The 22,500-nt window shown below is 42.3% G+C and overlaps 1 protein-coding gene across 4 annotated transcripts in view; it reads right to left on the bottom strand.

Moving 5' to 3' along the window:
• The window catches only part of nedd4l (NEDD4 like E3 ubiquitin protein ligase), a 40,730-nt gene that overhangs the window by 1,340 nt on the left and 16,890 nt on the right, over window positions 1-22,500 (bottom strand). For 2 of the 4 annotated variants that reach the window (XM_076087584.1, XM_076087592.1), the window contains 26 exons: window positions 20,035-20,085; window positions 18,639-18,700; window positions 18,416-18,518; window positions 17,357-17,511; window positions 16,878-17,013; window positions 16,582-16,770; window positions 16,373-16,456; window positions 14,742-14,801; window positions 13,041-13,178; window positions 11,940-12,128; window positions 9,151-9,348; window positions 8,433-8,510; window positions 6,736-6,790; window positions 6,140-6,198; window positions 5,756-5,821; window positions 4,736-4,965; window positions 3,682-3,803; window positions 3,434-3,504; window positions 3,030-3,125; window positions 2,847-2,920; window positions 2,667-2,727; window positions 2,431-2,490; window positions 2,219-2,326; window positions 1,562-1,658; window positions 1,108-1,180; window positions 1-530 (listed from right to left, as the gene is read on the bottom strand). The exon at window positions 1-530 is cut by the window's left edge and continues 1,340 nt beyond it. In XM_076087584.1, the coding sequence (XP_075943699.1) occupies window positions 428-530; window positions 1,108-1,180; window positions 1,562-1,658; window positions 2,219-2,326; window positions 2,431-2,490; window positions 2,667-2,727; window positions 2,847-2,920; window positions 3,030-3,125; window positions 3,434-3,504; window positions 3,682-3,803; window positions 4,736-4,965; window positions 5,756-5,821; window positions 6,140-6,198; window positions 6,736-6,790; window positions 8,433-8,510; window positions 9,151-9,348; window positions 11,940-12,128; window positions 13,041-13,178; window positions 14,742-14,801; window positions 16,373-16,456; window positions 16,582-16,770; window positions 16,878-17,013; window positions 17,357-17,511; window positions 18,416-18,518; window positions 18,639-18,700; window positions 20,035-20,085 (2,718 nt within the window). In that variant the 3' untranslated portion in view covers window positions 1-427. Of the gene's footprint in view, window positions 531-1,107; window positions 1,181-1,561; window positions 1,659-2,218; window positions 2,327-2,430; window positions 2,491-2,666; window positions 2,728-2,846; window positions 2,921-3,029; window positions 3,126-3,433; window positions 3,505-3,681; window positions 3,804-4,735; window positions 4,966-5,755; window positions 5,822-6,139; window positions 6,199-6,735; window positions 6,791-8,432; window positions 8,511-9,150; window positions 9,349-11,939; window positions 12,129-13,040; window positions 13,179-14,741; window positions 14,802-16,372; window positions 16,457-16,581; window positions 16,771-16,877; window positions 17,014-17,356; window positions 17,512-18,415; window positions 18,519-18,638; window positions 18,701-20,034; window positions 20,086-20,769; window positions 20,806-22,500 lie in introns of all 4 variants that reach the window. The other 2 variants (XM_076087567.1, XM_076087575.1) reach the window with 2 other exon arrangements.

Here is a 22,500-nt window from a genome sequence, read left to right as displayed (position 1 = left end):
GGTGCTATAGTGTACATAAAGGAGCTATTGAAATGCATTAGTGTTTTCCAGCACTGTAGATTTTCACAGGACGAGGGTAGAGGGGAAAAGAAACGGCGGATCAGGGGCCAGCTCATTCATCGCTCATGCCTGTGGATAATAGATTTCAGCATTCAACAGTGCGACTCTCACGTTCTTTCCCCAGCACCTTTAAAGGAGTGGCCCACCCACTGAAAAGATTTAAAGACGTAGGCGCATCGGCTCGACAAATCGCTGTACAGTCTCAAGTCACCGGTGCTGTGGAAGGGGCTCACAGTCGGCCATTACAGTACAACATGCTTGCACAGAACTGCTACAGCAGCTGGTTCGATATCCCTGTGGCTTTTTGTTTTGTTTTGTTTTTGTTGTTGGTTGGTTGCTTGGTTGGATGCAGTCAGGTGCTGCCGTCTTAGTCGACCCCCTCGAAGCCCTGCGCGTTCTCCACAGCCATGAGGAGCTTCTCTCTCAGGTCCTCAAAGGAATCATAAGTGGGCAGATCCAAGCGGTTGAAACTGGGGAGAAAGACGTTTGACGAATTACAAAAAACTCAACATGGTATCAGGCTCCAAAATGCAAAAATAAAATGCCAAAGTACTAGCTGCTAACACGCTGGCTGCATAGCTCCATGGACAGCAATGTCGGTCGATTGATCAAACTTTGGTCCAGACTAAAATATCTCAACCAATACTTACTTTATCGGCACAAAATTTGGTAAAAACATTCATGTTCTTGCATGATCCCCTGACTCCTCCTATAGCGCCCACAATTTTTTTATTGAGCCAATACTTTGTTCATGACAAAACAAACATAAGATATATTTTGTGTTTATTGCTAATTAGCAAATGGTAGCATGCTAGCATACTGAACTAAGACGCATGGTCAACTTTAATCCTCGCATCAGCATGTTAGCATTGTCACTGTGAGCATGTTAGCATTGTCACTGTGAGCATGTTAGCATTGTCACTGTGAGCATGTTAGCATTCCGACATTAGCATTAAACTCAACGAGCTGCTCTGTCTAAGTGCAGCCTGAAAGCCACCAGCTGCAGACTGTGTGTGTGTGTGTGTGTGTGTGTGTGTGTTAACATACCACGTGTGAGCTCTTGGCAACTTTTCTGGCGTTCCCCACTGCTCTATTGTGAACAGCTGAGGTCCATTAGAACCTGGCACAAAACAAAAAAGATAATTGAGACACAGTTGAGATAAAGTATAGAAATTATTTTATTAGACAACAAATTGAAACTCAATGACTTCAACTTCAATGATTGCCGGAGAAAGAGGAGGAAGGAGATAATTCTATGTAAATAATTTAACTAATGTAAATAATTGTGTGAACTGTTCTATGGTCAATGGAATGCACATGTGGAACATTTTAGCATATCTTGGTCATTCCTCATCTGTTTTATACACATTTATCTTTCCGTATGTGGACCGCGATAGTAATTCAATTCCTGGAACTGCCATTGTTGACTTGTGTCTCTGTTACAGAGAGTTCAGGCCCTAAAATAAAAGGAAACACGAGGTTATCTGGCGAGGTAACGTACCATAAAGCTCGGCAAAGCCGTTCATGGGCACTCGTGACGTTCCCGTAACAAACTGCAGGAGTCGGATCCTTTTTTCAGCATCCATCAACAGGACGACCTGATGACAGATAAAACCTCTCTGTGACAAATAGTTCATTCATCAATTCATTTAGCAAATATCAGTCACTATATGAAACTCTCATTTCTACAACACAGAAAAAGACGATGAAATTATTCAAAGCAGCAACGCTTTTGTTGACGGTTAAAATCAAAGAAAAGAAAGAAAACCCGCCTAAATTCAAACAGAAGCAGTTTGAGCCAGTTCACTTAATCAAATGACATGACACTGTTGTCTGTGTGCATAAGCATGCACACACACAAATTATGGCCTGTGTGTGCTGTTTGCTGTCTGAGTGTGTTAAAGCTCAAGTCAAGACAGATGATAACCAGGGCAGGCACTACTTCAGGCTCTTTCATCAGTGCAAACAAGCCTGTTCTTCCAAACAGACTTTGATCTTCAAAAGCGAGGCCAGCAAACCTGTCACAGGCTGGACGGCGGGAAAGATGACTGGAACCAACTTTTATTATGAAATATCCAGTTTCCATGACTGATATGATAAAAATGTATCTAGATAGTTTAACACAACACGTCTGTGTGTGGGTGTATCACGGGCGTACCTTCCAGAACCACTGTATGACAGGATGGTTGGGACAGTAGCCGTTCTTGTAAACCGTGTGTTGCCTCCAGTCGTTGACGTCGACGTCACCGAGACCACACATGAGCAGCTAGGGAGAAAGAAAGTATTAACAACCATTTAAAAAGCGTCATGATGTCGAGAGATGTGATAGTCTTAGGAGAAAAGTGATTCAATAATGAATCCGTACTGTACCTCCAGTTCGTTTTCGTCAAAGATCTTGATCAGATCTATGAGAATGAGCTCAGTGAAGCCCTGAAAATGAAACAAAAAGAGGATTAAAACCTCACACTATAACAGCCATTTTATCACGTTTTGAAAGAAACAAATACTCAAGGAAGAGGTTTAGACACAGAGGGCTCAGGCGAGCTAACCCACTGTCTGTGCTCACACTGCCCCCGTGTGGTGACTTTATTATTGCACATAAATACCTCCAAGAAGGCGTTCATCTGCTTCTGGACTCGATTGACAAACCTCCACTGGATGACCAGGCTGTCAGAGGAAAGATCATTGACATTGAGATTCATGTTGGATAATGTAGCTATATTGTATAATCATTGCTGACAGCTTGGAGCTATTCATCAGGAGAAAATGATTTGTCATGTTCTTACTCGATGTATTCCTTTTTGTTCTCGTTGGTGACCACCATGTCTGAGCCGCTGGGCTTCAGGTCGACCTGGTACGTCTGAGACACAAAAAAACAAAGCAGGAAAAAATAAGGCTGGGACACGCCGGAAACCAAACTAGATTACTTTACTGCAATTAAAAATGGGGACTTTTAACTTCGTGCGCACCTGTCCGAAGTTGTCCTCGTCAATACAGAACCTGAGGTCCAGCTCAGTGGGATCATTCTCCAGGATCCACTTCAGAGAGTTGTAGTATTCACTGTCCTGCAGGGATGCAACGCAGGGCAGATACAAATTACACACAAAGAATATTAAGTCATTCATTGGGCTTTTATTTGTGAGACAGCACAGTTTAATTATCAGCTTTAATGGAGAACCCTTTCCCTTTTCGATCTTGTTAATTGCTCAGTTATTGAAAAAACATTGCTGATTGCTAATATAAATAAAATAATTCCCCAAATCAAAAGCATATTCCCTAAATATATATTTCACAAAGTCTAATTTAGTGGCCCAGAATGGCAGCTTTCCCTAATAACTAATCAGTTAATAATCTGGTAGCAAAGAGATCTCACCACAGACTCCATGTCTTTAAGCGAGATCTGTTTTCCCAGCATCATCTTGTAGAAGGGTCGGATGAAAAAACCTACAGTAAGAAAGCAGAAAACAACACAGTGCTGTAACTTTGTGTGTGTAAAAAAATATAAACATCAATAAAAAATGTTGCCAAAGTGTTGAAAAAACCCATAATAACATAACAAAATATGTATTTAATACATTTTCTTTAAATATCAAAGACAGGATACAACATCAAACAGCTTACCGTCCAGAAGTTTTCCATGAAACACGGCCATTCCTGCCACACGCCCGATGAACTTGAAATAGGAGAGGTGGTCCTCGTTGCACAGGCCAGAGTTGGGATTGATTTGGAGAGTGTAGTTGTCTCTGCACAAAGGAAGAAAGTCAATTCCACCTGCACGCCACTCTTTCATTTAGAGTCATTTAGAGAAGCTCGGTGGAGTCATTATTTATCATTGTGACACGCACATGGACTCTGCTGATCCTCCTGCAAAATCTGTTCTTCTGTATTGTTGATCCATTACTGTTTGCGGCTGAGAGGAAACCTTCAGGTTGTTTTTTTATAGCAGATTATGTAAAACATGCCATATTTTTACCTCCTTACCATGGCAACAAAACCCTGCATGATTCACACAGACGCCGTTTCGTAAATCTGATTTTTAAAAACATTCAAATATTACATTAGATTGTTTTTGCTAAAACTGTTGTGTAACCTCAGAAGCATGGTTAAGGACAACATTTTGTAAGTCATCAAAGTGCTGTGATGAATAATCACGATGTGGTTTGATTTAAAATGTTTGATGTTTTAATCGGTTTAAAGTAAACTGGTAATTACAGGAAGGGTTCATTTTTAAATGTCCTTTCATTTTCAAGCGCTTGATCTATATTTACCATTAGTGACCTTTGCCCTACATGGCAAAAATGAGAATCAACAGAGTGATCATCTATTGACGACGGTGCCAAGAAACGGAACAAAGCGTACGTCACGTTTGTTATCTTAATGCTCGCTGTATGTGGGAAGCATCTGTTCCAGGATGGCTTTTTGAATGAGAGGAAAAGATAATCAGAGTTAAAGGAAACTTTTAACAAGTCTCATAGGGAAACAATACGGCAGCCCTGCCCCTTACTCCACGTTGTGGAAAAAGCAAACCAAGAATATGAGAGGAGAAGGATTTTTCCAAGGCTGCAAAGATATAGCAAGGTTCCTTTACTACGTCCTAAACCTAAACCTCTCTCCTCAGTTAGAGGCAGCTCTGGACATCTAAAGCAAGCACACACACAAACAAGCAGAGACTTACGTTGCAGAGTATTCGAACAGGCCGTAGTAAGGGTTGAACATCTCCTTCGATAAGAGGAAGAACCACTCTCTGGCCACGCCGCCGTAGTCCAGTCCTTTCTCCGACTCGAACTCGATCCACAGCCGTGCCTTCAGGACATCCGGCCTCTTCAGGGACATGATCCGACGGTACGACTCCTCAAAGATGTTGTTCCTGTGTAACTTCATCTCAAACCGGTTGGGGATGTCAGCCTGGAATAGTTTACAAACTCTTTAACTTTAATGCAAATAAAAACAATATTGTTTTAAATACAGGGGGGCGGGTTAAATTAGCGTGACCTTTGTACAAAGACATCAAACTAATTTAGGCAATAAGGAAGTGGTGATTCTTTATTTGTTATATATCATTTTCACTTTCTACATTTTATATACGAGTCCTTGAATGAAGCTTGAAGTTAAATGCAGATTGCTGAATTTCTTTTGTAACAGCGCAGAATGCCAAAAAAGTCCAGGGGGTTGATTATTTTCTTGACGCCTATTGAAGTAATTATTACATCAAAAAAATAAGACGCATCAGTTTCCTCTTTGAAAACGTCAGAGTCCTAATCCTGCTTTCTGACCTTAAACACACTCGCCCACAAGACTGAACGCTGTGTCAAAGCTAAAGTCAGCGCGAATTAATCTCAGCTCTGTCATTGTTACAGTTCACCCAAGATTTAATAAATAAATACATAAATATTTAGGGAGAAAAAACAGGCAGTCGTTTTTAATTATGCGCTCCACCGACCGAGTGTTAATCACGGAAGAAACGGAGAAATGATTACAATGATTATTTAGCATGCGGTAAAAATGTCAAACTCAGTCACACCATGTCACAACAGTGTGAAGAAAGTATGTAATCAAAGCAGAATCAAAAGAGAAGAAAATTAGACTGCCTTCATGTGCAAAACGTCAGGAGGTTTCAACCAAATTCAGCTTTGTTATGAGAAAGTGCCCCCCCGCACGAACCCAGAAACCCACGACTTTAAAAATGGCTTCTTACCGGTTTCTTCAACTTCTTCCTAAAGTAGTCGTATTTCTGCTTGAACTCTCTGGAGTAGGGAACAGCCTGCACAGACAAGAGACAACAGAACTGATCAAAGCCCTGTGAATGTTTCAACAGTCAAGTTAATAAAGAGGCTTTTTGTTAAAACACCAAAACAACTAAATGGAGTGTGACTTGTGGAGGGGAGCTGGCAACATGGGAAACCGATATCTGAAGTGCTCCACAGAGTGACACGGAGGTGTTGGCGTGTTCAGTGACAACCGCAGCGACAAAAGTGATTTATCTTGATTATACAAAGACTCTGAAGATAGAGTGTGATAGATAGAACCGCAATGTTAAAGTGGAAGAGACTCTCTGAGGCAGAGAGAGGAAACTACTCACAGGTCCTGTGATAGCCGGACTCTGCAGACGAGGATCCTCCCACTGCGTGTTCTTTGTATCTGGGTGAAACAAAAACACAAATATGAAATGTGAGGGCAGAAATCAAGTCAATTGACCGAAGATAGATCAACAACACTTTAAATAATTGATTATTTATTTAATTTATCAAGAAAAAAACCTGAAAAATTTTCAGGATTCAGATTTTCAAATGCGAGGGTTTGCTGCTTTTCCCTGTTTTATATTATTGTAACCTGAATATCTTGACTGTTAGTCAGACAAAACAAGTTATTTGAAGGGGTCACATTTGACTTTTCACCATTTTGTCAAACACTAAACAAGTAATCCAAGAAGTAATCAACAGATTAAGCAGCGATGAAAATGATTGTTAGCTGCAAGCAACTCTTATGACCAAAAATACACTGTTGCTCTACATCAAGCCATCATAAATCAATAAATCTTGATGCTTTGAAGTCACCGTAAAAATCTGCTGCTGCACTTCCACTACACACTATAACAAAGGTTACTCAAGAGAAAGACGGATAGGTGACCAAATACAAGCGTGGAAGAGACAAAGTGGTCAGATGGAGTCGTCTTACTGTGGTCGATGTAGAAGGTGCGTCCGTCTGAGTGAACTCTTTCTTCCCATCCAGGCTAAAAAAAGAAAGAAGAAGAAGAGTGAGAACAAGCACACAGTCGCCATTAGACTGCACTATCAAAACAGGTCATGCTCAAATAGTAATTTAAATCCGTCATACTATGTTTTTCCTTTTCTTTTCTTTATGTTTGATTGAACTTGACCGACCGTCAAACGGTCCAAACACGGACTGCAAGTTCAATCACACACCACAAAAAGGAACTGAAAGGATTTTCTCGCCAATTTGAGTCGAGGCCCGAGACGTCAGCAAGACAGGGGTACGACCACAACATAAAAGGTTAATCACCACCACCAGCTCAAACCAGTACACCACCACTGACACGGTGACCACTCGGTACAGTGTCACGTGCCACACACACACATACACACACTCTTGTACGGTACCAGCAGTCAGGCAATTAAAACAGTAGATTGAGAGCAAAGGGGTGGGGAAAGGGACCGAGTCTGACAGCGTGTCCAACAAGGTGCGCCTACAGTGTGTTGAGTTTCTACGTATGCTGCTACTGCGTGAGTGGAGAGGGCAGATTGAAAAGCTGATGACACATGCAGCATACAGACAGTTACTTCCTCGAACATACATGTGTAGCTCCTTTTGTTTCTCTCCCTCCCTCTGCCCTCCTTTATTCAACCCGGTTCCCCCTCCTTCAGCACTTCTTGCTCATTCTTCTTCTTCCCTCTCTAACAAATGCCCGGTGCCTCGATCCACTTTCCCCGACTCGTCCATCTGTGCCTCAGACACTGATACAGGTGCAGGAAGGAGGGGGGGGGGTAAAGAATGCTGATGAAAAAGGAAGGGAGAGGGGTATTCCATCCATGCCGGTCATGAGAGAGAAAGAGAAAAGATAGAACGAGAGAGAAAAGAAGAACAAAAAAAAAAAGAAAGCGCAAGGCTGTCTGCAGGCATTTGACCAGAATGGACCGGACCAGACAGGTAGGTAGGCAGGCAGAGGGAGGGAGGCACCAACCAACCTCCTCTGGTAGGTTCTGCCAAACAGACATGGCCAGGTGTAGAAGAAGTAGCATACATTAGATCCACCAGAACGGAGAGAAAAGAGAAAGAGGGCGAGAGAGAGAACACACACACGTGCACACAAGCCTGTGAGATGTACAAACCTATGAAGCTTTGATTATTCAACATCTACCTAAGGTAACGTTAGGCCCACTTGTTGGGGGTTCGTCTTTATTAAACAGACACTAGCGCAGGTAGCAGTCTCCACCTCGTAATTATGGATTCTCACTCAGCCCCCAGACTCTGCTTTCTCGTCCTCGCCAGTTACACTCTCCCACTGACACCCTCACCCTCTAACAGGACTAAAAATGGAAATGTCTGTTACATTCTGATCAAGATGTGACATGTCTCGTCCTCTCCTTTAAATTTAATGGAGCATTGAGTTAAGATGAACTTTAGACAAAAACCACAACAAAAACATGAAAAGTCACCGATTAAATACCTTTTATCTCAGGGAACTAGTTACACAGTTACGGTAATCTAAAAATACTGATCTACAACACATAATAAGTATATAACGATGAGTTAATGAGTGAGTGAACAAAGCTTGAGCAATTATTGGGATCTGTGAGGATGTTGTGAGCCGGAGGTTAAATATGCAGCTGGTCTAATTGTGACTGTCTACTTACAGGAAGAGGACCGAGTTCACCGGGCTCAATAGAGTTCTTGTTCCTCATATGGACCGGGTATTTCAACCTGGGATCCTCCTGGTTGTCCGAAGAGAGAGGGGAGGAAGGAAGAGACGCAAATTAGTTATTTTATCTATTTAGTCTTAGAAGCTGAATCCTACAGTAATAAGGACTGAAGTAAGTGTCATGTCGACTTTCACACCACCAGATGTCACTATAAGATGCTGAAAGATAAACACTAACCACTGCCCTAGATTTACAAGATGTTTTGTGTGTATTTAATAACTAGAACTGTGAAATAAATGTACAATAATAAATCGTACAATTAATCATTTATAATTGTTTGTACACATTATTTTACACAACAGGTTTTAATGGTAAGAACTATGTAAATTGGTACTAATTGTTGGGAAAATAGAGACAAAGGTGTAAGAAAGTAATTTCAGTTTGGTTGACTTTCAACTTCAAACTTAATTTATTATTCATTCGTTATTGGAATCTTCATATACGCTGCATTGCCTGCTGACCTTGTGCTTGAGTTTATGCGAGCAGTTCACTGGAACTGAAAACTGTCTCTTTCATTCCCTCCAATTATCACCAAATAACACGGTCCATTCCCTGGAAACTTGGAAGGAAATTACGGCCCCTCTAAAATAAAGCTTTACCCTTCAGTCATTCAAATTTGACTGCAGCCTGTTAGCACAGTGCTTTAGCTCACCCAGGTGGTGATTCTGCTGTTGTGGTCGATGAAGAAAGGCCGTCCATTGGGGGCTATCCTCATCTCCCAGCCCGGGGGCAGGAAGCTCTGCTGTGTCTTAGGTTGGGACTTGGGGGAGCTGTAGGGGGACAGCTGGGGGGACTGCGGGTTGGACAACGTGTCCTTCACAGCCCTCCGCACCTGGATGTTGTTGGCTCCCTGGAACCAAAATGAAAAAATTAAGCGAATTAAGCGAAATATTATGACATCCATTGTGACTGAAAAGGGGACGACAGACAGCATGAAACTAAATAGCACTGATCCTTTGAAAAACAACAGACAACAAAAAGGATGGAAACCAGTCTGCCTTGGTGTTCAGTTAGAAAACTGAACAAGAATAAAAAGAGAAAAACTATTTCATTTTTCCATTAACATGTGGGAGCAAATCAGCACCCACACTGCGTACTCTGTCGGCCTGGCAAGTTGTCAGTCTAAATGTCAAAACAAAAAATTCTACAGATCTCAGCCTTTTCTCCCCAGATGTTGCTTCTGAGGCTTCATGTTGCAATAACAACATTTTTGTAGATTTTCACACCTTTAGTTCCCCTGGAAAATAAAAAAGCACTGATGATCATTTACTAAAAACTTTGTGAATCTATTTCTGGTCAAAAATAGAGACCGTGGTCACATAATACCACTCATCCAGAGACCACGTATCAACAGAAGACATACCATCCCTAGCATCCGAAAAATTACTAAAGAAACTTTAAAATCGACTCAAGCTGCTCAGGTTAATGAGTGTTCCCACTTCACATCATTCCTTTGACGGTGATTATCATCGACTCATCTGATTTTTAGCAAGGGAAACGACCGCATTAATTAATCCTCAGACCTCCCACCTCCAGAAAGTTGTAATAACAACTTCCTACATCGAGTGCTTTGCTTCCTTTTACCTCCAGGAGGCCTTGTTAAAACGCAGACACACAACTTAATTAAACCTTCTTCAGGTCCGTTCCCCTGGTAGTAGCACAGAGTCAAACCATTAAATGCAGGTCAAAACAAGACAGTCTGTTTGTGTGGTCTATTTATAGCTACACTGCATACTTCAAGTTAAAATTCAATTAGCATAGTTGATAAATGTGCAATAAGTAATTAAACCAAAAGTTTCACACGTTTTCGAAATGTCAGCATGCTTTTAATAAGCTGCAATTGTATGTTCACCCACATAACAACACAACATTCCCAACAGAAACACGCATCAAAACACACAGTTATGATGAGAGCATGAAATATGATACGTCCAACCAAATCCAACTACAAACATTAGAGAGTTTTAGGACCAAGTTAGTTATTTATATAATGTCACAGCCTTAAAAAACGTTGCCTGCTCAAGCCGAAACAAAAAGTGGCTCTACAGTTATTCCCTGTAGAGTCGTGTGGCTAACACATTAACCACCCATGCTGTCTGATTATTAAACCCTCTGACCAATAAGTAAGAAACTCAGCCTTGTCCTCTGGTGGGACAGGAGGAGGCGGACTCTGGTGTTCAAACATAGTCAAATCTGATGGACAATGTCTCCCAGTGTGCCGGGAAAATTGTTTTGTTGCAGCCGTTTACATTTCTCCTGATGTAAATTCAAAAAGAATGCACCACTGTTTTTGTTTTGTTTTGTCATTGTTGTGCAACCCTGTGTTGCATAATTTCAATAAATTATCCTTGAATCATTTACTGGTCATTCCCACTTAGATTCTTTAAGATCAGTGATTATTTAGGGTAAGTTAACAAAGTTCCACTCTTTTACAAAACAACGCAAATATTTAACCCGCCCACTACATGAGGCTGAGCCAAACACCTCAAATGTAGAGCAGCTGCTTCACAGTAAAAAGCCCTCCACTGATGTCTGCTTGCTCCATTGCTTTCTTTCATTGATTAAAGGTGCCGTGAACACGTAGTTGTGCACTGCAGCTCCGACAAAGCACAGCAAAATGAAAGCGGCAGCACTAAATGTCTGATGTCTCGGATTTAGCGAGTGTTGACTGTGGAAGTCCATATCTCAATAGATTGTAAAATGTGTAACCACTTGTATTAAATAGGGATAGGTTTCTTAAATGCTATTACATTAATGTAAAGTATTCACAAAGGATGCCATGCTATAAAAAAGTGTTACTAAACTGGCCTCTGGATTTAGTTTCCATGATCAATATCATTGATTTGGATATCCCCAGTTTTGCTTTAGCAAATTACAACAATTATTTGGGACCTGTGATCAATTCAAATCATTTATTCATCCAGCAGTAACTGAATCTACCATCTTGGATTACCGTTACTGCTTTAAAACACACGGTGCTGCAGAATGAAATGCTGACTGCGTCAAGAGTGCATATTGTTCACGACAAACTCATCATCATGAATGACAAAGCTGCAGTAAAGCTCTGACCATTTCACGTGACTGTTCAGTGTTTAACGGAGATCTGTTTTAGCACTCTGTCATCGGCTCATTACCCATTGAAGATGACGGGGGGGAAAAAGGAATGAAATGAAATCATCCTCAACGGAGAGATGAGAAGAAAAGGGATGAAGAGAGAGAAAAGCAGCATGAAGACAGAATCAACCTGAAAGAAGGAGAGATGACAAAAGAACAGGGTAATATTAAAGAAGGATTGATGGGTGAGGATGAGGTCATCTTTAAAGGGATGGAAATGAAGGATTGCGTGACTATGAAGTGTGGGTAAAGATTGGAGGATCTTTGGGGTGTGAGAAGAGGAAAATGATATGGGGGAGCGGGATGGTACAGGGGACTCATTCTCACCTCCAGGGGGGTGGAAAGGGTGACAGTAGGGGAGCTGAGGCTACGAGCTCGTCGGACTTGGGGCTCATGGAGGTGGTTGTTGGAGGCATTGGAGGACGAGGAGGGGGTGGATGCGGGCGCCAGGGCCGAGGCTCCTCCTGATTCTGCTGCTGCTGCTGCTGTTGAGGTGCTGGCTCCGTCGTCAGTCAGCTGTCAGTGAGAATAGCACTTTTGAGGTTAAGTGGGGTAGGAATAAGGTACGCGGCGCTGTATGCGAAATAACAAAACTTGTTCTGGTAATCCATGCTCTCAGAAGATGCTTCTCTCACAGGGAAATGAGAACACAAACAGTTGAAACAGTTAAAATATAACTAGAAATAGAAAACGGGGACAAAGGCCTGGGATCAGTAACATAATGTACTGGAAAAATGAAAGTTAGTGTTACTTACAGCCCTAACCCAAAGCGGCTGGTACATACATTTACAATGAGCCACAACTATGTACAAAAAACAAAGCAATGCTACGATATTGGTACGTAAATCATTTGGTAGCGTTATAACGAAAACAGATGAGTATCAGAGAATGAGAAGGCCACTTGATGAAAGACAACAGATGAACACGTAGAATATAACGCCGGTGTTCTGATAAAAGCAGAAATACAAAGGGTGAAATTCAAAGAGGAGCGTACACCCAGTCCCATGTAGCAGTCTCTCCCTGAACTCAGACCACATTTGCAGACAGAGAGACAGGGGGAAGACAAGTGGAAAAACAGGGTAGAAATGAGAAGAGGGAGGGAAAAGTGGTGGTTGCAGTTCCATGCCAGGGTTTGGAGAAGGCGTGACTAATACAGAGCTGCATCCAGAGAATCAAACAAAGTGCTAGACAAGAGGAGGAAGACATTCAATACGGCTGGACAGAGGAGGAAACCGGGCAGAGAGAAAGACAGAAAAAGGAGACTTTGAGGTTGCAAAGCCGCATCTCTTTCGGTTAATCTTTATGGCTACACAGAGGAGAAACACGGAGGGGGGGGGGGAAATAGAGGAAGAGGTCCGACACACGGGTGGCCGAGGAAAGGTCCAGTCCCATGCATAGAGTCCAGCTCAGCCTTCAGCCCTGCTGTACCTGCACAATTGGCCTAGTCCACGTAGTGGTGCGGCTGTTATGGTTGACGAAATAAGTTCTTCCCTTGCCGTCCTTCCTCTCCTCCCATCCAGGGGGCAGGCCAGGGGTGGTCAAGGCGTAAGCAGTCGCCGAGGGAGACTGGCCGAGTGTAGGGAAAGAGCAAAGCAAAGACAACTAATCAGTACAGGCTGGTATGCGCAAGGACATGAGGAGGAAAAATAAATATTAAAATCAAAGGTTCTCTTTCTTTCTCTACATCTATCGAGGGCTTTAAAATCATTTCCCATTCCAGCTGCACAGTGACAGAAAGATTTCAGGAAGATCATGTGACAAAAGAAGATTTTTAAACTTTAAAACGGGAAAGGTTAGTGACTGCGTTTGACGTGAACCTTCACCTACAAAAAAACAACAATGAAACACAGAGTCGTACTAAACTAAACACCACATGGGGAAAGGTAGTGGATCATTACTACTTTACGGAGTGAACTATTAACCATCTGTCGCATTAGGATTAAGTAATGGTGGCCAGAAATGCCTGCGCAAAAACAGCACCACTGAACATTGGACACCAGAGACGCCCCGAGCTGAACCGAGCATATTTAAATGGGTCGGTATCAGCTGATCAAAATGTTCCTTTCTTTCTTAGTGTGTGCACTCGAGTGACTCCGAGTTGAGACACTGAGGATCTGTCTACGAACCCAAGTGTCCAACAGAGTGATACGTCTCCTCTCGAGTGGACTGCGTCATGATGTCTCTAGTTAAGCTTTCACTCATATCATATCAATATGTTTTAACGGCAGCATTTGGAAGCAGCTCAAGTAAGGTGTGTCACATAAAGAGGTTTACAGCTGTTGCATCAATGTCTCTGATACATATTTTATCCACATTTAAGTATTAGATCAGACTCTGTAATATTAAAAGACTTTGATCGGGGCCGAATAAAACTTTGATCCAAACATTACTATTGGACACATTATATAATGCTGCTTTATGGCTTGTTATCAGCGGTTGATCGGTGACATTACTTTATAGTGACTACCAGGAGACAACACACTTCCGCGCACACACACACACACAAATGTTCCATTGTATTCAACATATACAGCAACTTTGGGACAACTGCTGATCTAAATTCAGCATGTCATAACATCACCAGTAACAGAACTAAATAAAGACGGATTCATTTGGCTGTGGATGGCTTCATCAGCTGACTGTTTCCTGCCAGCAAGGATGAACATTTTAATGAACGTACACACAAAGTTCTTCATCTTCGCCGACGAGGTTGTGTTTTTCCGTTGGTTTGTTTGTTTGTCAGCAGGGTAATGGAAAAACTACGAGCCTGATTTCACAAAACTTGGCGGAAGGCTGCAGCATGCGCCAAGGGAGAACCAATTCAATTTTGGAGCGGATCGGCCTTGGAGGAGGTCTGCGCTCTCCGAGTGCCCTTCTCGTTTTTTATGCATTATGTATCATGGAAATGTCTCGTATTATACGGAAAAAAAAAATAAAAATGTGTGCGATGCGTTCTTGGATAGCAAATAATTGAAAATCATTATGTGGCCTTCTGCCCCAGTGCAAGATTGTATCAAAGTGCTTCACAGAACTAGTCAGGGGATACAAACAGCCCATCGTACGTGGTGTATGGGAACTACGAGTCGTACGACTGATAGAGTTTAAACTGTTTATTAACTGAGATATTACCATAGACTCCTCACCACCTGAGACTGTTTGAGCTCTTGTTCTTCTGGTCTGGGAACCCTGCTGGTGGTAGACAACAGGGGAAGATGGTCTTTAGTTCACATTCGGTTAGGTTTTAAATGGAAATAATGGGGCAAGGTGTGTGGGGCAGTGGTGAAGGTTAAGTGAGGGGAATCTGAATGCACAAAGGGGGTGAATTAATTCTTAAAGGAGGCAAGGAGTGAGAGAAGAGATTCATCCACTGAAGCATACAAGCTGTGAGGTTGACAGTAGCAGGAAGGAGCACAATTCATTTGGAAATAACTGCAAGTTTTGATTGGTCAACGTGATTACACAACATGTGGGTGAGGGGAACCTTTAGCAGTGTGCTTTCAGTAACTTTTGATATTAAGACAGACAAAGAAAAATACATTGATTATATTCCCTGAACAATAAATATAATCCCCAGCAAATAATGCAGCATCTTTAATCTCAACCCAAGTGGAAAATGATGTTTAAGCTACAGAAACACCAGTCCTGCATGCTGAAAACCATAGAGCAGTGAAAGTGAATTACTGTGCTGAACTTCACAGAAAGTTCAGAAAAAGGAGTTTGAATCTCAGACATGAACTGTAAGAAAATGATCAAATGCAGGGAAAAGAGAAAAGAAATTGTTGTTTCATCTAAGCAATCCAAAAGTTAAGTAAGATGACAATATCAGTGTAGTTCATCCAGCAGACACTGGATGTGGTTTTGCTTATTGTAAGTCTTACATAACCTGGAAGTCCTGATAACCTGATTTGCATTCACAGTTGCATCATCGTCAGCTCTATAACCAACTCTATAACAGTGAATTACCTTTTTACTACAGTGAAGAATGAACTTTACCCTTTAGGGTTAACCTGTATTCACAAGTGGAGGCTACCTTTATCCAAGAGGCTGTACAAACAGCACCCATCCACCTACATACACATTTAATATCATTCGGAACTGTAGCTAACCTTCCCCAAGTCCTCGCACTAATACATGCTGATTATATTTCCCCTTTGATGGCTTCCTAATGAGCCTCTTGTTCTCCAGTCCTTAGAAACTTGTCATTTAAAGGAAAAGGGTGACATTATCACCTGATCTTTTCATTGGCTTGACAATAGCAAGCTCGCTGCTGTGACTCAGCCGTGTGACAAACATCTGACTCAGATCTTGAGACAGTTTGTTCGAGCTGAATCCACACTGATGCCATGACTCAGGACTCTATTGGGGAACGTTTGACCACGTGGTGCTCTCCTTAATCTCCCTGGCCAGTGGTTTCTACTGGAATGGTCATACTGCTGGCGCACAGCTGTAAACGCCAACATTTCTACAACACATTAAACATAACGGCGAGTGAATCACAAAGAGCGGTAGAGGAAGAGGTGTGGTAATCCTACAGAGGCAAGAAGAAAAAAGAGGGAACAGTAAAATCAAAGAAGCATAGAGAGCAGGACGGAAAAGGTGAGGAGGAAGCACGTACGAGCATAGGGCGAAGAGGACATTTCAAACGCAAGGAGGAGCAGAGAAGGTGATTTGATGTGTGGTACACACCCACAGCACTGAGACATGCCAAGGAAAGGGAGGAAGTCAAGGAAGCAAAAGAAGAAGATGTAGGTTATATGTACCATAAGAGGAGGAGGAGGAGCCTGGGTCTGATCGCTGACACCGTCCGTCATACTTGAGGATCGGAGTCTGTTTGATAGCTGGCTCTGTTAAGAAATAAATAAGCGGTCACTCGAATATCTGAAACAAAAAGACCTGCCTACATTTACACCATTCAGCCATTTAAATGTGGAGCGATTGAGGTTGTGACTACTAGAAATTGCAGTCTCACCAGAGCAGAGCTGGGCCCTGGCACTTCGCCGTTGGTGTCGGCAGTGAGTGACAGCCTCAGATTTAAATCCTCAGAAAACTCCTGGCTGACGGGTGTTGGCGGTAGTTGTGGTGTCAAGGCGGAGGAAGGGCCGGGCTGGGACTGGGCCAGGCTGTCGTTAGGATCCTCTTCTGTGATGAGCTCCCAGGACTACGAGACGCAGTCGTGAAACAATAACAACATTCAGTGACCTTATCGCCTGAGACAGCTGTGGCTCAGTGTGCGTATGTATGTGTGTGTGTATTCTGCGCGCTCACATTGTCCATGTCCCTCGGCTCCATGTGCTCGTTCTCTAGGTCTTCACTGATGTGGCGCCTCGAACGGAAAACACGGTGTGCTTCCTGATTGATCTGCCGCTGTTGATTGTCACTCTCAGTCTCTGAAATCACATCGCTGAAGGAGAAGAAGAAGAAGTTATTTCATACAGAAGAAAGTGAAAATGACTGCTAAGAAATAAGTATGTCTGTACCGAATCTCTCTCTTTTTAAATTATATTCAAAGCTTCTATTGAGGATTTCAAATGAAGCTGTCGTCATCACCCTAATAAATATAACTCGTCAGTTTTTCTCTTTGTGTGCGGCAAGCGGGACAGCAGTGAAAATGTTGTTTTTAAAAGACTAAACGCCAACAAATGTAGTTTGAAGCAGAATGTTTTGTTCGATAAAAACATGTTGTGAAATGGAAATGGTGACATCTATTTAAAAACTGAGAACAGAAGGAGAGCGATCAGGCGTACATGTTGGAGGGCCGTTTCCACTGTGTATTGCGTTTGTTGTGGTTGACATAGTAGGTGCGTCCCAGGTTGTCCACCTTCTCTTCCCAGCCTGAGGGCAAAGGAGGAAGCAGCTGCTGGGGCCGCTGGGAGCCCGAGTCCGCAGACTCATCCCAACCCTGAAAGAGAAAGTTCAGATTGTTTGACATGAGGCAGTGTGAGTAACTCTCTGGCAGCCCGAGGTCACGGATATCCCAGTGAGCTGACAGCTTGTCAGACACACATGAACATCCAATTCAAGAGGGGATTCAAGGATGGAAATACATTAAAGATGTCCGATTCACTTGTGACTGGTTAAAACTTGTTGCTGGGTTGCGGTTCTAAAATGTTTTTCTTAGCATTTACTGGTGTTTGTTTTTGTTTGACAAGCCGCCAGCTGGGTGGGATAACTCCGACCGTAAGATCTTAGACTCAGCAAATGTGCATCAATATCAATATCACGACCAGCGTTGACAAATCTGAAGTAAAGAAGTAGATTTTTCACAGCAAGAGCCGGTAATGCAAGGTGGTTAACAGAGTGGCATTCAAATTTCCATACTTTTGCTGCTAAATGGCAGCTTATTTTATAAGCCTTTCACTGTCTGAAATGTGTAGCTCCTCTCAAGCCCTCTTTGATAATCCACACTTGAACACACAAGAGCACACATGAAGTAAAAGAGAAGCTCCTATTTCTCCAAATAACAGGCAGTAGTGTAAATGGGTTTTCCATACCCTGACCTGGAAAAGACTTTCACCAAATTCTGGCAGCAAGATGCTGCCAGAATTCTTAGAGAAAATAATAAAAAGAGGAGCCTTCCCTTGTCCTCTAACTCTGAGTAAAAAAACACATTTCTATTGGTTCAAATTAGGACACTCACTTTCATCTTTAAGTGTGTTTTCTTTGTGTGGAAGGAAGAAATAAAACTAGATTCTAGTTTGGCTTCCGGTTGTTATGAACAAGACGGTCAAAAAGAAAAAAATGTAAGTAATGCTAAATCAGCAGTTTAAATGAACTCCCAACAACATCAATAGCCAAGACCTTACCTCAGCCTCCTCCCTTATCTCCCCAGCCTCCTCCTCTGGTCCTCCTTGTTTGGGCAGATAAGCCATCTTCAGACGCAGGTAACCCTTCACCCTGGACTTGTGACTAGAAGGAGACCATCAGACACAATTTAACCGAAGAAGTTTACTGGTATATAAGCTACTGGGCTGGCTATTCCTAAATTACTGGTTCACTGTTTACTCATCACATGCAGCAGAAACTGACCTTCTGGGCCGCAACAGGAAGTCTTTAAATGTGTACGGCCGCTCCATAGCAGGGTCCTCCGTCTGCAAATTAAAAAGGAGGCGTTTGTTGACAGTAATCAATCGACCGCACATTCAAATTACACATGTTGGGCAAAATATCAAGTGTCATGAGTTTACAGCACGGCTGCAACCCTCTGGCCAGCCATCCCGGGATCATTATGCAACAGTGAGCTTCTCCTGTTACATGTTGAACAGCAGAAAGGTCTTTCGTAATCCCACTACTCTCTGACTGGGCCTAAACCAGTCCACACTGGCTGCTCACCACATACTGCTCTACGACGTACGATCTTCAACGCAAAAAAAATAATAAAAAAAGAGATGTGGTGAAGCCGTCTGTCACATCCTTAGACATTAAGGATTTATATCAAGTTTTGTAAATAATGCATCCACATAACTGTTAGAAAACATTGCTGTTAAAAGCCTGAAGCCACATGCACTCCGTTTTATGTGTTAATAGTGCAAAACAGGGCTAGGTACATGAACTAGCACTGTCATATGATGCATGAATAAGGTTTTAAGTAAGTTCAAGCTTCCATCAGGCAAATGCAGCTACCAGATTGCTTAAAATGAGTCAAGATGGCCGACCGGATTAATGAAAAGTGAAAGAGGAGAAGCTGGTAAAGAAAAAAGGTGATGACTAAAGTTACAAAACACACATAAAACACAGATCCCACCATTGGAACAAGCAGTAGCAGCTTATTCATGCTCGGTTTATTTATTTAATGGCAAAATCCGGACCAAATAATCTCTATCCGGTCCACTGACTTCATCTCTCAACATGACTCAGCTGAGGCTTTTATCTGCTGCTAATTTCCTGGACCTATGGGAGTCGAATAGGACATTAATAATTAACCCACACACCTTTTACTGATATGCTTTTAAGGTTCACAACTCAGACAGAACTTCAGAGAGCCTCAGCTGAGTACAAGGGGTGAGAATGATTTGCAGGTCAATTTGAGTTTCAGGTCCTGTTCACTTACATCAAACCTAAAACTGTAAAAACTCTGCACACTATTGTTTTTCCAAAGGCTGTCATCTCACAGTGAGTGTGCAAATTTGACGAGTGTAGCTTTTTTCCATTTGGTTCTGATGGTAGCCCGCCCTCAGGATAGACACCTCTGTTTATATTCCAGAGACAGCCCGCTTTCCATTTGGAGGAGTCGGCTGTTTGATCAAAACAAGGCTGCTGCTTGTGTGAGGCTGGCACTTTCTCACACTCAAGACACACACACACACACACACACACACTCTTTGCCTGACCTTCAGAGGTTAATCAGGCAGAGCCAAATTGAAGATAAGAAACAGCTGAGTATTTAGTCTGGTTACACACACAGAGACAGATGCAAATAACTCACCGGCAAATGACTGAGAGGAACATCAACCTGTCCCAGGAAATCATCTCTAGTCTAGAGGGGGGGAGAAAAACAAGAAGGTAACCTTCAGCAGCATAGTTTTAGGAGTAACAGCTTTTTGAGTGGGTCTGGGGAATACCAAAATTCCCAGCAGGGGAAGAGAGAGGAAAAAACACAATGTTGAGGCGAATTACCTAATGCACCACAAGGTCCAGCAGCACTTTGTGTTTATTTGAGTGAAAAGGAGGCAAAGATTTTCATTTCATGGACGGCCCCTTCCAGAAATAACCTCTAGCCTTTTTTTAATGAACACCTATAAGTGGTCTGAAAATCTCAGAGTGCAATTATATTTGAGCAATTTCTACCACAATGCAATATTTGCTCTAGTTTGTTGTGGCTTGTTAGGTCGACAAAATCATCTCTACCAATCGGATTTCGACAGGTGTCCATTGCAGAAGGCTCAGTGTTAGGTTTTATTTTTGGACGGGCCTTTGGTATCATTTCATAGGAGAAGAACCTGTGAACCCAGCGAGGAAAAACAACACCCACTGCCACCAGATTAAAGCCAAGTCAGTCAAGACAGAGGGAGAGAAGGATAGAGGCGACGACGGGGGGAGAACCGGGGAAGGTTTGCGTTTCAGATTCAAGAAGCCCGTTGATCTGTTCTGAGAGGAACAGGGGGAGATTTACGGGTGATTGAGCTGCACAGCAGCAGCCCCCACGGGGAGCAATGATTACCTGTGTGAGATGGAAAATGCCATTCTTGGAAGTAGCCTGTGTGTGGGACACAACGGATTGAGACAACAGGCGTTAAACTAACAATGATGTTTGTGTGTAGACACTGGTTTGACAGGAAAGGCTGAGTTGAAACAATGCTCGTCACTTTAATTAGTCCAGCGTTTCTCTCTTTGACTTATTGGTCCACGGAAGAAAATATCAACGCTGTGGCATCTGTAGAAGTCGCGTCACTGCTGCACAAAAGTAGTACAGTCATAAAAGTTCCAGTTGAACGTTTAAGTGTGGGTAACCCTGTATAGCAACTTGATTTGACAATGAAATATAATGAGATTTCTGGTCCCTTTTTAACTTTGAAAAAAAATGTGCGTATGACAAAAAAAAGTTCTTAAATCTCATCAAATATAGTTCAGATCAGAAATTTGTAGTAAAAAAACAAGAAAAAGATAAGCTGGTGCGAGGTTAAACACAGATATCACACTGGTTTATTGTGATCATCAGAAGGAGAGGCTAAAGCAGTCTCCCTGTGGGCTCCCACCACAGTTAACAGACCTGCAATTCAATGTTGAAAGGTTACAAATGAGTCACATTAATGCACAGTCACGTAAACAGACATGTGTGAATGCATTTGTACTCTCTCTCAAACACAAACAAATCGACACTGAACTATTTCTTCTTGGAAAAGCCACAGCCACTACTGTTTAAGTTACAGTAGTGTCTGCTTTCATTTCCCAAAGCAACTACACAACTACTTTACTTCTTGCATAACCCCAAAGTAATTCAAAACAGCGGATCACGAGGTTCATCTGAACTTGGAGAGAGCAACAAAAAGCAACCTGGACCACAGCATGAGTCTGATAGTAGTACACTCTTTCACATGCGTTGGACCTGCAACCTACAATGTGAATTGTTGTGCTTTATAAATAAAGTTTAGAACAACAATAAATGCTGCAGAGATTTTACTAACCAGCCAAGACTTTCGGCACTGATGAGTCATCGTGAGCATTTAACCCTTACCTGCAAATTACACTTATTAACTTGCTTGATCCTATGAAACATGTGGTACTCTGGCTTGTAACCTATGAGTATCCTATGTACTTGTGGCTGTTTTTTGATTTTTAATCTGTCCATAACAATAACAAGCATTTTAAGCTGTGGGTACGTGTAAGCAGAGGGATATAATTGCAGAGTCATCAAAGGGTCACAGTTGAGCCTGCAGCTGCCTCCCAGGGCCAGGTTACACTCTGAGAGGGAGGGTGCTGCTGACGACCAACAAAAGGAGGGAGGAAGAGTGAAGGAGGCAGATGATGGATCGTAAAACTAGCTCAAAAAAATGTTTGAGATTAAGACGGAAGCAGGTCAGGTTCATTCACCTCATCTCACTTACAGAGAGGTTTGGGGTTTTATAATCCCGTCTGTGAGATTTCTGCTGCCACCCCAGTACAATGGAGGGGAATGCAATTGCAATTGTGTTCAATTGTGCCACAGCATTGAAAAATTCAATTTAAAATATTGAGGGGAGCGACATTAATTTCCAGAAACAATATCCCTGTAACTCTAAGAGAATCCGCAGAGCACATAGACAGTTTACATACTGTAGGTAAAAAATAACAAAGATGACGGAGCCAGGGGAGGGTGTTAATATTTAGAGAAGATTGAAGCAGTAAATATACGAGAAAAAAAAAAAAAGAGACAAATTTGAGAAAGAAAACTCAATTCGGTATAATGTTTTCT

Source organism: Anarhichas minor, unplaced genomic scaffold, assembly GCF_050575085.1.
Source record: "Anarhichas minor isolate MPS153535 unplaced genomic scaffold, ASM5057508v1 ptg000002l, whole genome shotgun sequence".
Classification (NCBI taxonomy): Eukaryota; Metazoa; Chordata; class Actinopteri; order Perciformes; family Anarhichadidae; genus Anarhichas; species Anarhichas minor.
Note: the sequence above shows the minus strand (reverse complement) of the source record. Positions and strands in the feature narration are given on the sequence as shown.